Source organism: Cnephaeus nilssonii, assembly GCF_951640355.1.
Source record: "Cnephaeus nilssonii genome assembly, chromosome: 12".
Lineage (NCBI taxonomy): Eukaryota > Metazoa > Chordata > Mammalia > Chiroptera > Vespertilionidae > Cnephaeus > Cnephaeus nilssonii.
This window is the reverse complement of record NC_137083.1, coordinates 68635269-68652682: the sequence shown is the minus strand read 5'-3', so window position 1 is coordinate 68652682 and position 17414 is coordinate 68635269. Positions and strand designations below refer to the sequence as shown.

General features: G+C 40.9%; 1 protein-coding gene across 2 annotated transcripts in view; it reads left to right on the top strand.

The window, feature by feature from the left end:
- Window positions 1-2536: 2536 nt before the first annotated feature.
- ING3 (inhibitor of growth family member 3) overlaps window positions 2537-17414 on the top strand; it is a 36043-nt gene continuing 21165 nt past the window's right edge. The window contains exons 1-5 of one of the 2 annotated variants that reach the window (XM_079786229.1): window positions 2537-2678; window positions 2943-3014; window positions 6114-6214; window positions 7861-7926; window positions 14672-16209. In XM_079786229.1, coding sequence (XP_079642355.1) covers window positions 2651-2678; window positions 2943-3014; window positions 6114-6214; window positions 7861-7926; window positions 14672-14725 — 321 coding nt within the window. In that variant the 5' untranslated portion in view covers window positions 2537-2650 and the 3' untranslated portion in view covers window positions 14726-16209. Of the gene's footprint in view, window positions 2679-2942; window positions 3015-6113; window positions 6215-7860; window positions 7927-14671; window positions 16210-17414 lie in introns of those variants that run through there. The other variant, XM_079786228.1, reaches the window with a different exon arrangement.

The window sequence follows — 17414 nt, the reverse complement described above, 5'->3', positions numbered from 1 at the left end:
TTGGGATCCAGGAGAGGAAGAAAACCTTTCCCTTCAGTCTGTATAAGAAGCTACTTGGCATAAGGCCCAAATTCAATTTACCTGTGAAATTCAATAAATCTTAAGTGAAATATTTAATTCAGATCTAGGGTTTTTGTTGCCTTCAAGCAACTTGCAGTAGCAAATTCAAATACTCTCTAGGAAAACTCACTTTTAATTCAGGTTCCAAAGAATCCCCATAGTTAAAATCCCAGAAACATGAGTGCAGAGTCCATATCACAAGCCACAAGGAAACAGGCACCATGAGCAAAAGCTAGAAGAAACAACAGACAGTACAAAATGCCCATGCAATTTTCAGTACTGAATTTAATAGACACAATGTAGACTATGTTTAATTTGTATAAGAAATTAGAACATGGCTTGTAAAGAAAACCAAACAGAACTTCAAAAACTACAAGGTATATGAAAATTTTGAGGTGGACCATATAGAATAGATGTTTCTCTCTCACACTGATCTCTCTCCCTCTCTAAAAAAAAAATCAATAAAACACAGCCCCCCGTGAATATTTATAAAAAAAAGATAAATGGAATCAGGCCTTTGTCTTAGAGGTGTTCTAAGAGATAATGAAGAAAATGGGAAATAAGCAACACTGAAGATATAATGGTTGAGAATTTTCTAGACTTGTTTCAGTACACTAATCCTGAGATTCAGGAATCCTGTCAAATCCTAAACATGGTTAAAAATCTATATATATAAGAGCCTAAGCAACTGGCAGACCAGCCGACCAGCCAGTAGCTATGATGTGCACTGACCACCAGGGGGCAGACGCTCAACATAGGAACTGCTGAGCAACAGCAAATTTGCAGAGTGCCCTCTGGCACTCTGGGACCCCTCAGGGGGTGTCAGATTGCCAGTTTTGGCCCGTTTAGACCTGATTCCGGCAGGCTAGGCCGAGGGACCCCACCTGCCAGAGGGACCCCGTTCACTCCGCAGATGCCCTTTGAGCCCCAGGGCCACCCCAGGTGCAGCCAGGGGTGGGACTGCAGGAGGTTGGCTCCAGAGTGTGTCCGGCAGGTCTTGCCCAGTCCTGCCCCACTGGCCACCTTCTAATTCATTTCCTTTCAATGCGCATGAATCCATGCACCGGGCCTCTAGTACATTGATAAGGAAATAGGAAGGGAGGGAGAAAGGAAAGAAAGAAAAGGAGGGAGGGAAGAAAAGGAGGGAGGAAAGAAAGGGAAGGCGGGGAGGGGAGGGAGGGGTGAAGGGAGGAGGGCATGGGAGGGGAGAGGAAGGATGGATGGATGGAAGGAAGGAAGGAATTATACCTAGATTCATTGCTTTGAAACTGGGATAATATCAGAGATCTTAAAAGCAGCCAGAAGAAGGAAGGAAGGGGAGGGTGGGAGGAAGACTGAAGTCATTAGATTTTAAATATAAGTACAAAAAATAAATTAGGTAATTGTTATTAGGATTGAGGTAAATTTCCTTTGGGTTTCATGAATATGACAGCTAAGTATCCTGATTAAGAGCGGTGAGAAAGTCTTTAGTACAAGAAAATGTCAAGGAGGGGGAACCAGGAAACATGAAGAGAGTTAAGACAGGTAGAAAGTAACAGCCAACCTTGACTTAGTGCAAAAGTTTTTAAGAGAAAAGCTGACCAGTGAAGGACTATCACGGATGAACATTTGAGAAGTGGTGTCAAAAGATACAAAAAGACAACGCACAGGACTACGGATGTCTAATACAGGCTATTTGCTCAACATAATCTAAAGTTATTCCTAGCACAACCCATTAGACATGAAGGCTCCATCCGTTATTTCTGCTTGCTATTTTTTTTATTTATTTTTATTTTTTTGCGGATGCAGGTTGTACGTAGAGATCAATTTCATTAGAATGACGACGAGACGGACCGCAAAATAGAATATATGAGAAACTATTGAGAACTAGTTGTGCATCCTTTAATATGGGAAATATTCACTCCATATTTAAAATAAACTCTTTTAGTGACAGGGAAGCCAATCAGACGTCCTGTTTACATTTTGGGGAGTGGATACTGAGGCTAAATTCCAGCAGCGAGTTCTGCTTTAAAGAGTCCAAACTGCCTGAACTTTGCTGGGGATTCTAGCGTTAGAACCTTTGCTATTTTTCCAGCACTCCTCGAAACCCAGGACTCACAAACAGCGGGGCCGTAATCGCAGCGGCAGGCACAGGTGAAAAGTTGTTCCTAGCCGCGTCCTGCAGACGCAGACACCTCCCGTCACTCCCTGTGCAAAAATCAACAAATAAACACGGGCACCGCATTTTGGATTCTGTTGCGCAGCCTTCGCCATGGCGCCTGGTATTTGTAGTTCCCGTGTGAAAAACTGCCGGCGGGTTAACTTGCTGCAAAGGGAAGAAAACTACAATTCCCACAACGGCGCGGGCGCAGGCACGGTCGGCCTACGTCACTGCCCCAGCCAGCCAATGACAGGCCCGGGCGGCAGTGAGGCAAGCGCCGTCAGGCGCCAAAGTGGTTTTTTTTTTTCCCCTTTTCTTTTTTTTTTCCCACCGAAGCTGAGCGGGCGCTGCTAGCGGAGGCGCCATATTGGAAGGGACAAAACTCCGGCGACAGCGAGTGACACAAATAAACCCCTGGATCCCCTCGTCCCCCAGGCGCTAAAGGCCGCGATGTTGTACCTAGAGGACTATCTAGAAAGTGAGTGGGCGGCGCTGGCCGGGGCCGTCTGTGGGACCCGCGGGCGGGCGAGAGCGCGAGTGGCCGGGCAGGCGGGATGGCGGGGAGGGAGGGGGAGGCGGGGGATGTTTCTTTCTCACGGTAACTGGCAGCCTCGCTCAGGGTTGCCGGCTCCCTCGACCCCCACCCCACCGACGCACGCACGCACGCACGCACGCACGCGATGACGTAGGCACGTACTCTCGCCGTTGGCCCCGCCCCTCTGACGGACTCTTCCTTTGACAGTGATTGAGCAGCTTCCAATGGATCTGCGGGACCGCTTCACGGAGATGCGCGAGATGGACCTGCAGGTGCAGAGTAAGTCGGCGCGTTTGCTCTTGTTTGCCGCGCAGGTTCAGTGCCAGACTCACTTGCTATCGACTCCGGCGCCTCTGCTCTTTGACTCTCTGGCTGATTAGTACCTAGGAATTGTCAAAAAGAATTCAGTGCCAAATCTTGCCTCACTCTACTGTCCTCCTGGCGTTGACAAGAGGAGATATTAGAACACGCCTGTGATCCTCTCTCGGATTTTGGACTGTGCAATCAACGTGTCTAGACCTTCACTGAGACTGTAGATGTTTTCATGCACAGCGGCATAGATGTTAAAATTCTGACTTTGAGCCTTTATGTGTTGAACATATATTTTAGCATTAATACTTTCGTTAAAGTTCATCGTTTTAAAATTTTTTTCAAGAGCAGAAAACAAACAGAAGTATGGGTTATATGCAGTTTTTTTTTTTTTAGAGACCCTTGGAATGTCACATTTGAAAAGTTACACATTATAGAATGTATTCTCAGTTGTCAACAGCGTGGTATTTTGTTAATCAGAATGAGTGAGGGAAATAAGATTTTACTGTAAAGCTTCTTGTATGCCATAATAAAATTTTTGGCTCCTCTTCTTATATCAGTGATAGTTGGTAATTCTGTGACTTTTTCCCAAAATTAACCTTACTCTTTCATAGGGCAGTATTTGGTTCATATGATCTATTTTTTTTTTTTTCTGTGAAGTTTCTTAAATTTGTTCAGGATTCAGAGAAGGTCAAGAATCAGTGCTTCTGGAGATAAGAAGGCCAATACATTGAGCAAAATTACACTTAAAACAAGGAAAACCCGGCCAGTGTAACTTGGTGGGTGAACATCCACCCATGAACCAGGAGGTCACGGTTCTATTCCTGGTCAGGGCACATGCCCGGGTGGTGGGCTCGATCTGGTGGGGGGTGTGCAGGAGGCAGCCTATCAGTGATTCTCTCTCATTGATGTTTCTCTCACCTGCTCCCCTCCTCTCTCTAAAATCAATAAAAACATATTTAAAAAACAACAAGGAAACAGTGATGAGTACCAAATTTATGTTGATCATGTTTTGAAAGAACCTCACAGTCCTTTGTGAAGTGAATATAATATAGCTGTTCACTATCTTGTCTAGATACTATATTAAAAATTAAGAACGTGAAATTATATGGTACATAATGAAAGTGAATAATCAAGTGTACCTTTTGGCCTTGTGTCACGCCCTTTGTTGGGAGAAATGAAGATAACTCTACTTAAATTCTTTAAATGATATGAATGGCTGGCCTTGTGAGAGTATATCTGCAGAAAATAGGTTTTTTGATCCTATTTATTCCAGCTGTGTTTAAAATGTTTCTCATGCTGCGAGGTTTTCTTAGAAAAGTGGGGGTGGAGGAAGATCTGGGATGTGGGGCCTGATAGGGAGGAAGGAAGTACCATGAAGAGAGATCAGAGAACCAGACATTCCAGAGGGTGGGAGTCTTGAGGTAGCTAAGAACCTGTTCTTTTCTTCCCCTGGCTTCTCTGCCCCACCAGCACCACACACGTTTCCATACCCATTGTTCAGGAATATACTTTTCTCAGCCTGTTGTCAGTTTCATGTGGCACATAATAGGAGGCGATACGATGTGGAAGGCGCCTTCTTTTATTCAGTATATTGTGGTGTGCAAGTCTGAATTGTGTGTTTCTCCAGCTTGCTCACAAAGTTCATTGTAACTTTAATGTAATTGAAATGCTAAAAATTTGCCAAAGTAGCAGTTATCAATAGGTTTGAGCACAGATTTTGAAGTTCATTCAGGTCTGAGTTCATTTTTGGGCTTTACTGACTTCTCATTGACCTTGGTCTCATTACCACTTCTGAGGATTTTTCATCTACAAAATGAGAATCATCTGGGAATTAAAATAATACAGATAGCCCTAGCCGGTTTGGCTCAGTGGATAGAGCCTCAGCCTGCGGACTGAAAGGTCCCGGGTTCGATTCCAGTCAAGGGCACAGGCCTGGATTGCAGGCTCGACCCCCAGTAGGGTGCGTGCAGGAGGCAGCCAGTCAATGATTCTCTCTCATCATTGATGTTTCTATCTCTCCCTCTCCCTTCCTCTCTGAAACTAATAAAAATATATTTTAAAAAATAATAATAATACAGATAAATTAGAACATACAGTGCCTGATAGAAAGGAGGCACTCAATAAGGAGTAACTTATTTTATGCTTTTTTATTATTTATTACAAATTTTAAATTCTCTTGCAATTTGGACTTAGATTATATAAATTAGATTATATAAATTAGAGGTTTTTAAACTTACATTTTTTATAATAATTAGAATTTTCTAAAGTTAATAGGTATGGGTTAACAAAAGAGACTTCTTAAGCAAGTAAGTTTGGAAATGCTTATTTAAACAAAGGAAAATTCTCTTAAAAAATTAACTGTAAGACTTCTCAGAATCTTTAAAGAGCTATTATTTCACAGAAAATCTCCAAAAGAAGGATATAGTAAAAATGTTTTCCTTAATTTATGTGGCAACAGAATCCCTTTTATTTATTTTTCTTCTTTTAGCAGTCATGGAATGACTATTCTTGGCACACATTTAGGAAAAAATGTATCTAGAAGAAATAATATACTATATTAAGTGAATAAATGATTGTACCTACTGCTTTTAATCATAGATAGGAGATGATCATGTGTTTAAGGCCATATAGCAAGAGGTTAAAATTGTCTTTATCATTTTTTCTCATTAATAGAATGTGTCAATTTCCTAGTGGTACTTACAATAAGACATTGTGTTTTGACACATTTGGCTGATTTAATACCATAACCTTTTGACCCAAGACTGTACTATTCAGAAACTACAGTATAGAGCCTATCTATATTGTTGACTACTTTGACTATTGGAAAAATTTTTGAAATAACAACAACAAAAATAAATTGTTAGTAGGGGAAATTGTAACTTTGTTTTTTACTAAGGTAATTAAAGCATTCTGTATTTACAGAATTAAAGCTGCCATATTTAAAGTTAGTGACCACGTGAAGGAGTGTATATTGTCAGATATTTGTTTCTTTCCCCAAGTTAAAGCATGTATATTCAGTGTCTGAACTTGGTCTTCTAAATATGAAATGTTTTTGTTATGTCATAGATGCAATGGATCAACTAGAGCAAAGAGTCAGTGAATTCTTTATGAATGCAAAGAAAAATAAACCAGAGTGGAGAGAAGAACAAATGGCATCCATCAAAAAAGTATGTTCAACATTCTGGGTGATTTGTTGGTTAAAATTGGGACTCTGAGAAAGATATTTTAAAAATAAATAGTTTTCTGGATATCAAAATGTGGGAAAGTTACCAATGGCTTCTTAGAATTTAAATACTTTGTTGTGTTTTAGAGCTTCATTGAAGCATTTTGGTAGTTTATTTAAAAGTTGTTTCAGTAATTAGTGACTTTTATTAGAGAGTTAAGAGCCATAAAAAAGTACACTTTTAATTAGCAGGACTTGAAGCATATTTTTTTATATTGCTAGATACCCAAGTTGGTGTTATCACAGAAGAACAGAATCTTAAGAGCTGAGAAGGATTCTTTAAAAGTATTTTAGTTTAAAACTAAATTCATACATGAACTAGGCCTAAAAATAAAGATTTATTTGAGTTTTTAATTAGTTGTATAGTACTTATAGCTGCCTTTCAGATTAGAATGGATATCAGCTCTCCCTACGAGGTTTGCTTTAAGGATATGATTTAGTTTGTTTGGGATTCATTGAAAGAACTACTTCAGACACCTGGCTTTGGTGATGACTCTGCCATTTAGCTCTGTGACATGGGACAGGTCCATTAATATCTCTGAGTAATAATGACTCCCCCAAATCCAACCTACATAGAATTGTTCAAGGATCAGCTAATAAATTTGAAAACTACAAATTTAGAGTAGTGGTGTCATTTATTTTACCACATGGGGGGAAGATTATTTCTGTTAAGAGAAAAAGAATTTAGAATTTATGACAGATTTGGTCCTGGCTTAGAGGATACGTGGAGGCTTAGGTGTGTTTGAATATAGACATCACATATATACATCCCAACGTCATTCATTATCCCTCTAATCTGTTAAGGTAAGTTTTTGGTGTAGTGCAGCTTGCATATACTCTGAGAAGTCTGACTCTCCAGGGACATTTCATAGAATCTATTTTTTTAAACAATAATTTGCTTTCTACTGAGGAGAATCTAAAGTATAGGTTGAGCTGTATGAATTGATACCTAACTTAAAATGAGAGTTATGCAACAATTGGAAAACAGAGACATTCAGGTTAGCATTTTTTCAGTAGTTGTACTTTTATAAAAAACATGTTTTAAAACTGGAGACTTTAAATGTTATTTACAAATTAGATAAATCTTAACTTCAAAAAAAATTTAAAGGAAAAGATCTAGTCATTACCGCATATAACTTTCATTAGTATAGAGTAGCGGTCCTCAAACTTTTTAAACAGGGGGCCAGTTCACTGTCCCTCAGACCGTTGGAGGGCCGGACTATAGTTTAAATAAAAAAACTATGAACAAATTTCTATGCACACTGCACATATCTTATTTTGAAGTAAAAAAACAAAACGGCAAAAACACACGCATGTGGCCCGCGGGCCGTAGTTTGAGGACGCCTGGTATAGAGGCTAGACTTGGAATAGTATTTATCTTTATTTATATCTTTTCTAGGAATTCTGAACATCTTTCTCTAATTCTTGGCCATTGTGCATAATTTCTAAATTTTAACTGGGTTCTTATTGCTTATTTAGGATGACTGACAGTGATAACAAGGAATGAGAATGAGAATGTGGTTTTATGTCCTAGATACACATATTTTAAGATTATTAATTTATTCTTGAAATGCAAATGTTTTAATTTAGGATTACTATAAAGCTTTGGAAGATGCAGATGAGAAGGTACAGTTGGCGAACCAGATATATGATTTGGTAAGTAAAATTAATGTGCATGCTATGCCATAAATACTTGAATTGTGGTCACTTTAAATTTATTTGCTTAAATGTAAAAGGAAGAACAGAATAAAACATTTAATTTGAGAGTTCAGAATCTGTTTGGTTTCTTTGTGGAAAAGATTCCTGTAGTGTCTACAGTGTTAGGTAACAGGTCAAGATCCTTACATTTTAGCCAAATCTATATTGCTTTCAAATTGTATCTGATGTTAGACTTTTTGTTTGTTTGTTTAGCTTTCTTTTAGTAATTTTTTTCTTCTTAAGGTAGTGTGTTTAGTTTCCTGATAAATCATATTGAGATTGTTTCTGTGGTAAAATACACATAAGATTACTGTGTTGACTCTTGGTAGTCAAATTAGAATGAAGAAGAGAATCATTTGAATCAGTGTTAATAGATCGTACTCAACTATCCAGGGATGTCAATAGGCAGTACACAATTGGCTTAGGTGGCAAAAATGGGAAATAGTAGACTAAATAAACTTTTTAAAAAGGTTCTTTTTTGCTGCAGCAGCACTTATAAAAGATTGAAATTACTAAGTAGACAGGTATATGCAATATTTCTCAAACTGGTATAAATATGGTGCTCTTTTTAATGTGAAGTGTCTTCTTTGAAATAGATACTTTAGTTAATACTCATTTCTGGTTTGCCTTAAAGCAAGTTGAAACTGAAAACAAATGTTCACTTTTGGTGAACTTCAGTATATAGATTTTTTATCTTATTTTTGTAGTCACAATCCTATTACTGAACAAGTAACATGTAAATATAAATGCCATTGGTGAGCAAGACACAAGAAAAAAGATGCACTTATGGTGTACATTGTAAATGCTTACACAAAACTAGTAAATATTTGTCATGTATAGAAAATGTTTAGTTGTTTTTATATAGTGAAAATATTTTGTGGCTATAATAACCTAGGCGTGTTTGTTCTTACAGTTATTCTGAAAACAATTTCATAAAAGATATGGCCTGAAGAAAGGCAGAGGGGGTGGTGGCTTCATTTATTGTGGAATGAAAAAAAGTTCTTTATTATTTTGGCCTTGAATCTTCTTCTATAATAATAAAAGCATAATATGCTAATTAGACCGGACAGCCGAATGTCCTTCTGGACAAAGCCATGGCAGCAGGGAGGGCTGAGGGTGGCCGCAGCGGCCGGCAGTGGCAGCAGCGGCGAGGTGATGGGGGCAGCGCCTTCCCCTGATCGGCCTGGTTGCCTCCCTCAGAGGGAGGCCAGACTGTGGCTTAATCCGTCAGTATCCCCTGAGGGCTCCTGGACTATGAGAGGGCGCAGGCTGGGACCCCCTCCCCCATCTCGAGTGTACAAATTTTCATGTACCAGGCCTCTAGTTATATTTATAAACATAGAAAAAGATAGTTTTCTTTGAATCCAAGACTAATTTTTTTAGTAGTATTCTTTCTCTCCTTTAATTATCAATCTTTGTATATGGATTACCTGCTTTTTATTATTTATTTACTTACTGTTAATCCTCATCCGAGGATATTTTTCCATTGATTTTTTTTAGGGAGAGTAGGAGAGAGGGAAAGACAGATAGAAACATCGATGTGAGAGAAACACATCAATTGGTTGCCTCCTACAGGAGACCCAACCAAGGCCCGGGTGGGGGAGGAGCCTGCAACCAAGGTATGTGCCTTTGACTGGAATCGAACTGGACTGTTTGGTCTGCAGGCCGACGCTCTATCCACTGAGCCAAACCGACTAGGGCATAGACTACCTGCTTTTTAAATCATATAGCTCTTTGGTTGTACTCTGTTTAGTTTATATTTTATGATTTTGCTTCTTTAAATATGTGCTTTTTAAATGTGTGTGTTTGTATCCATCTGTTACTTATGAACCACAGTGTTCATTCACTCTGTGCTTGGCTTGGTATAGTGGAGTTTACCTAGGTGTAATGGAGGAATAAAGAGAAAATATTACAAATGGCTCCTATTCTCAAAGTAAACTAGTTGGAAAGTCATGCCCTCAAAATAAGGTAAAGATCCTGAATAGGAACACGTAACAAAGACTAATGCAGTTGAGTATTAAGGGATATCTGGTAAAAGACTGAACTAAGTCGTGTGGAATTTTTGTTGATTTCTTAGAGGGTATGAGATGAGTTTTGAGTAGAATTTATTCAGAGACTTGGGTCTGGATTAGGTACTATATTGAGGGGAAAGTATTTCACTGAGAAATAATGGATAAACAGAATGAAATGAAAATGAAATTCTTTGAGGAGGATAGATTAATTAGACTAAAAGAGTGAGGTAATAGCCCTGGCTGTTTTGCTCAATGGTTAGAGCATCAGCCCACAGACCAAAAGAATCCTGGGTTCAATTCCTGGTCAAGAGCACATAGCTCGGTTGCAGGCTTGATCCCTGTCCCTGGAGCTCATGTGGGAGGCAACCAATCTATGTGTCTCTCTAACATCAATGTTCCTCTCTCTCTTTTTTTTCTCTCTCTCTCTCCCCCCCCCTCCACTCTCTAAAAAAAAAAAAAAAAAATCAATGGAAAAAATATCCTCTGGTGAGGATTTAAAAAAAAAGAGTAAGGTAATAAAAGGTGATGTATATAGTAGACAAACAGCAGTGTGGTGATTACCAAAGGAAAGGGGGATGGGGAGAGGTAAGAGAGAATAAAGAGGATAAATGGTGAGGGAAGGAGACTTGACTTGGTGTCGTGAACATACAATACAATATTATAAAAATGTACCCCTGAAATATATGTAATTTTATTAATGCCACCCCAATAAATTCAATTTTAAAAGATGATGTAATAAATTTAATAAAATGTAATCAAAAGCAAGTGTCCATATGAGAGCCATACAGACATGAATTCAGCTACCTCACTGATAGCAGGACTTTGGAAAAGTTATTTAATCCTGGAACTTCAGTTTCCTTATCTGTAAAATAGAGTATTAATTTGTATCTTACAGGAGGATTTACCACATATTATGTAATGCTCTTAGCTTGGCAGATAGTAGGCACTCATTCTATTTTTAAATTCTCCATCTCATTTCCCTAACTGCCATTTTCTACTTTCCTGAAGGCACTTCTCTTTCAGCTCTGCCACGCTGAACCTATTTAATTCCCATTCCCCGGTATTTCTAGCAGTGTCTTCTCTTTATTCTTTTCCTTCTCCTCTCCCCTTTCCTCCTTCCTACCTTGCTCCCTTATTAATTTTTTCCTACTTCTGTTCGTCCCTTCCTTTTTTAATACTTGGTTGCTATTCCAGGTGACCATCATCTTCATAATATAAAAATCTATTCTTCTTTGAGATTTAATATTAATCATCAATATCACCCTCTCACCTTTTTGCCCTTTTTCCTCCTCCTTGAATATCACTCATAATGGTTGCTACCCTATTCAAGCGGTTCTCTTGTAGAGGAAACTCTCTTCCCATCTGCTACCCCAACTTCAGAGGCCAGGAAGAGCAAATGCCACATGGTGAAAACTTGTTTTATCAAATGCCAGTTTTACCTCCTTTGGTCCCACAGACCCCACCCAAGTTGAGAAACATTTTTCACTGCTTTTCCATGTATTCTCTTAGCTTTGGTAATCATGCATTAATTCTTTCTCATGCTCAGACCTGGCTTCTGAGTCTATTCATCTTATTTGAGAGTTTCCAGGCCCTGGAACTCTGTGAATTAAAACTTAACTCTTAGCCTCCCTGTTTTCTTCTCTTATTCCCTCCCACTCCCCAACACACACACACATGCACACACACACACACACACACATTTTCTTTATTGTGTTTTTTTTTTAATTGTTGACACTGTTACAGATATCCCCATTTTACCCCCTTTTGCCACCTTCCACCCAGCCATGGCACCCCCACAGACCTTTGCAACATTATTGTCTGTGTCCATGGCCTATGCATATATGTTCTTTGGTTAATCTCTTCCTGTACACTCAGACCCCTCCTCACTGAAATCTGTTCCTCTGTTCTAAGTATTTATATCTCTAGTCCTATTTTGTTCATCAGATTATTTTGTTCATTAGATTTCACATATAAGTGAGATCATATGATACTTAAACCTTCTCTGACTGACTTTATTTCACTTAGCATAATATTCTCCAGATCCATCCATGCTGTTGGAAAAGGTAAGGATTCTTTTTTACAGCTGTGTAGTATTCCATTGTGAAATGTTCTACATCTTTTTTATCCACTTTTCTACTGATAGGCACTTGGGCTGTTTTCAGATTGTGGCTATCCTATCTAATAAAAGAGTAATATGCAAATTGACCATCACTCCAACACAAAAGATGGCCGCCCTCATGTGGGCAAAGATGGCTGCTCCATGTGGACACAAGATGGCTGCCACAAGATGGCCTGCAGGGGAGGGCAGTTGTGGGTGATCAGGCAAGCAGGGGAGGGCAGTTAGGGGTGACCAGGCTGGCAGAGGAAGGCAATTGGGGGAGACCAGGCCAGCAGGGGAGGGCAGTTAGAGGGACCAGGCCTGCAAGGGAGGGCAGTTGGGGGCGATCAGGCCTGCAGGGGAAGGCATTTGGGGGGACCAGGCCTGCAGGGGAGGGCAGTTGGGGGGGACCAGGCCAGCAGGGGAGGGCAGTTGAGGGGACCAGGCCTGCAGGGGAGAGCAGTTAGGGGCGACCAGGCTTGCAGGGGAGGGAAGTTGGGGGGGGTACCAGGCCTGCAGGGGAGGGCAGTTGGGGGGAACCAGGCCTGCAGGGGTGGGCAGTTAGGGGCAATCGGGCTGGCAGGGGAGCAGTTAGGCATCAATTAGGCTGGCAGGGGAGTGGTTAGGGGGTGATCAGGCTGGCAGGCAAAAGTGCTTAGGGGCAATTAGGCAGGCAGGCAGGCGAGCGGTTGGGAGCCAGCAGTCCTGGATTGTGAGTGGGATGTCCGCTTACGGACAGTCGGACATCCCTCAAGGGGTCCCAGATTGGAGAGGGTGCAGGCTGGGCTGAGGGACACACACACACGCACACAACGCACACACCCTACACGATTTTGTGCACCGGGCCTCTAGTGGTAAAAAATGCTGCTGTGAAGATAGGGGTGTATATATTCTTTCTGATTGGTGTTTCAGGATTTTTAGGTTATATTCCTAGAAGTGGGGTCACTGGGCCAAATAGCAGTTCCATTTTTAATTTTTTGAGGAAACTCAATACTGTTTACCATAGTGACTACTCCAGTCTGCATTCCCATCAGTGGTGTAGTAGGGTTACCTTTTCTCCTCTTCCTAACCAGCGCTTGTCATTTGCTGATTTGTTGGTGATAGCCACTCCAACACGTGTAAGTGATACCTCATTGTCAATTTATTTGCATCTCTCTGATGATCAATGACTTTGAGCTTTCTTTTAAATTTTATTTTTTAAAATATATTTTTATTGATTTCAGAGAGGAAGGGAGAGGGAGAAAGAGATAGAAACATCAATGATGAGAGAAAATAAACTATTGGCCACCTCCTGCACGCCCCCCACTGGGGATTGAGACACAACCCAGGCATGTGCCCTTGACCGGAATCGAACCTGGGACCCTTCAGTCCGCAGGCCAACACTATCCACTGAGCAAAACCGGCTAGGACACTTGGAGCATTTTTCATGTCTCTTGGCCATTGTATGTCCTCTTGGCTATTGAAGTCCATTTTTTAATTAAATTGTTTGTCTTCCTTTTGTTAAGTTGTATGAGTTCCTTATATATTTTGGAAATCAACTGTTATCAGATGTATCATTGGCAAATATATCCTCCCATGCAGTGAGTTCCCTTTTCATTTTGTTGATGGTTTCTTTTGCTGTGCTGAAGCTTTTTTGATGTAGTCTCACTTACTTACTTACTTACTCTTTTGTTTCCCTTGCTGTAGGAGATATATTGGCAAACATATTGTTACGAGAGATGCCTGAAATTTTGCTGCCTATGTTTTCCTCTGGGATTTTTATGGTTTCATGACTTATGTTTAAGTCTTTTATCCACCTTGAGTTTACTCTTGTGCATGGTGTAAATTGGTGGTCATTTTTTTGCATATTTCTATCCTATTTTCCCAACACCATTTATTGGAAAGACTGCCTTAATTCCATTGAATGATCTTGCCTCCTTTGTCAAATATTAATTCACCATAAATAAGTGGGTTGATTTCTGCTCTCTCTGTTCTATTCCATTGATCTAGATGCCTGTTCTTATGACAGTATGAGCCTCTTTTGATTACAATGGCTTTGAAGTATAGTTTGATATCCAGTATTATGATGCCTCCTACTTTGTTCTTTCTCAAGACTGCTGCAGCTATTTGGGGTCTTTTTTGATTCCATTTAAATTTTTGGAGTAGTTCTAGGTTTGTGAAATATGCTGATGATATTTTAAGAGTCTCATGCTCTACCAACTGAGCTAGCCGGGCACTTCTGCTGATGGTATTTTAATAGGGATTGCATTGAATCTATAGATTTCTTGGGTAGTATGGACATTTTAATGATGTTAATTCTTCTGATCCATGAACACAGTATATGTTTCCACTTGTTTATATCTTCCTCTGTATCTTTTTTCAGTGTCCCATAGTTTTCCAAGTACAGGTCTTTTACCGCCTTGGATAAGTTTATTTCTAGATGCCTTATTTATTTTTGTTGCTGCAATGGTAAATGGAGTTGTTTCTTAATTTTTCTTTCTGAGAGTTTGTTACTGGTCTATAAAACTGCCACCGATTTCTGGATATTAATTTTGTATCTTGCAACTTTGCCAAATTCATATACTAAATCTAATAGTTTTTTTTTTGTGTGCAGTCTTTGGGTTTTTCATCTATAATATCATGTCATCTGCGAACAGTGACAGTTTGACAAAGGAGGCAAGAGCATACAGTGGAGTAAAGACAGTCTCGTCAATAAATGGTGTTGGGAAAACTGGACGGATACATGCAAAAAAATGAAACTAAACCACCAATTTACACCATACATAAAAATAAACTCAAAATGGATAAAAGACTTAAATGTAAGTCGTGAAACCATAAAAATATGGAAGAAACCATAGACAGAAAATCTCAGACATCTCTCATAGCAGTATGTTTGCCGATATATCTCCTAGGGCAGTGGTCGGCAAACTCATTAGTCAACAGAGCCAAATATCAACAGTACAACGATAGAATTCCTTTTGAGAGCCAAATTTTTTAAATTTAAACTTCTTCTAACGCCACTTCTTCAAAATAGACTCGCCCAGGCTGTGGTATTTTGTAGAAGAGCCACACTCAAGGGGCCAAAGAGCCGCATGTGGCTCGCAAGCCACAGTTTGCTGACCATGGTCCTAGGGCAAGAGAAACAAAGGAGAATAAACAAATGGGACTACATTAAAAGTAAAAGTTTCTGCACAGCAAAAGAAATCATCAACAAAATGAAAAGGAACTCATTGTTTGGGAGGATATATTTACCAATGATATATCTGATGAGGGTTTAATTTCCAAAATATATAATGAACTCATACAACGTAACAAAAGGCAAACAATCCTATTAAAAAATGACCAAAGGACCTAAATAGATATTTCTCCAAAGAGGGTGCACAGATGGCCAAAGACATATGAAAAAACACTCAAAGTCACTAATTATTAGAGATGCAAATTAAAACAACAATGAGATACCACCTCACATCTGTCAGAATGGCTATCATCAACAAAGCAACAAATGACAAGTGCTGTGAGGATGTGGAGAAAAGGGAACCCTAGTACACTGCTGGCTGGAATACAGAGTGGTGCAGCCATTATGAAAAACAGTATGGAATTTCTTCAACAAATTAAAAATGGAACTGCCATTTGACCCAATGATTCCTCTTCTAGGAATATATCCTAAGAATCCCAAAACACTAATTGGAAATAATATATGCACCCTGTGTTCATACCAGCACTATTTATAATAGCCAAGATCTTAAAACAGCCCAAGTGTCCAACAGTAGATAAGTGGATAAAAAAGAGGTGTAACATTAACACAATGGAGTGCAGTGCAGGTGTAAAAAAGAAGGATCTCTTACCCTTGAAACAGCATGGATGGACCTGACGAGTATTGTGTTAAGTGCAATAAGTCAGCCAGAGAAAGACAAGTATCACATGATCTCACTTATATGTGGAATCTAATGAACAACATAAACTAATGAACAAAATAGATCCAGATACCTGGAAGCATGGAACAGACTGACAAATCTCAGAGGCAAGGGGTGAGTGGGGGGCGGGAAAGATTATCCTACCTAATAAAAGAGCAATATGCAAATTAACCATCACTCTGCTACATGCACAAGCCACACCCACCAGCCACGCCCACCAGCCAATCAGAGCGAGTATGCAAATCCAACCAAGCTGGCTACAGCCACAGAGAGCAGGAGGGAGGCTTAGGTTTCCCAGGCAACGGATGAAGCCAAGCTTTCCACCTGCCCTTGCCAGCTTAAGCCTCCACTCAAGGCTACAAAGTTTCAATTATAGAAGGTAAACAAATCCAAACAGAAATGGCAGCAGCCACTGAGCTGGAAAGAGCAGGAGGCTAGGGTTGGCCCCCGCTTTCTACACACCCTGGCCGGCCCAGGCCTCCGCTTAAGGCTACAAAGTTTCAATTATAGAAGATATACACAAACCCCAACAGAAATGGCTGCTGGCCATGGAGCGAGCAGGAGGCTTGGCTCCACTCTAGGCTACAAAGTTCCAATTGTAGAAGGTAAATAAATTCCAGATACCAGGGCCTCCACTTGGGTCACCAGGGGGCGTGGCTGGCCTGCAAACCACCACAGGCCCCTCGCTCAGGCCGCTCCACGCCCCAAGGGAACCCCCAAGGGACACCCTTCAGGGCAAACCAGCTGGCCCCCACCCCTGTACCAGACCTCTATCCTATCTAATAAAAGAGTAATATGCAGATTGACCATCACTCCAACACACAATATGGATGCCCCTATGTGGTCAAAGATCCTGCCCCCATGTGAACACAAGATGGCCACCACAAGATGGCCAGCAGGGGAGGGCAGTTGGGAGGCACCAGGCCTGCAAGGGAGGGCAGTTGGAGGCGATCAAACCTGCAGGGGAGGGCAGTTAGGGGTGACCAGGCCGGCAGAGGAGGGAAGTTGGGGGCAAACAGGCTGGCTGGGGAGCAGTTAGGCATCAATCAGGCTGGCATTGGAGTAGTTAGGGGGTGATTAGGCTGGCAGGCAGAAGCGGTTAGGGGAAATCAGAAAGGCAGGCAGGCGAGCAGTTGGGAGCCAGCAGTCCTGGATTGTGAGAGGGATGTCCGACTGCCCTTGAGGGGTCCCAGATTGGAGAGGGTGTAGGCTGGGCTGAGGGACACCTCCGCCCCCCGCCCCCGTGCACGAATTTCGTGCACCGGGTCTTTAGTATGCATATATAACAGACAATAGTGTTGTGAAGGCCTGGGTGCTAGGGGTGGTGTCATGGAGTGGGGCGTCCATGGGGGAATAAAAATCAGCCCCACTTGGCACTCCAATCTGCATGGCCAGCCCCAGCTGGGCAGGGCCTCTTCCCAGGCTCCCACCTTCCCAAACATC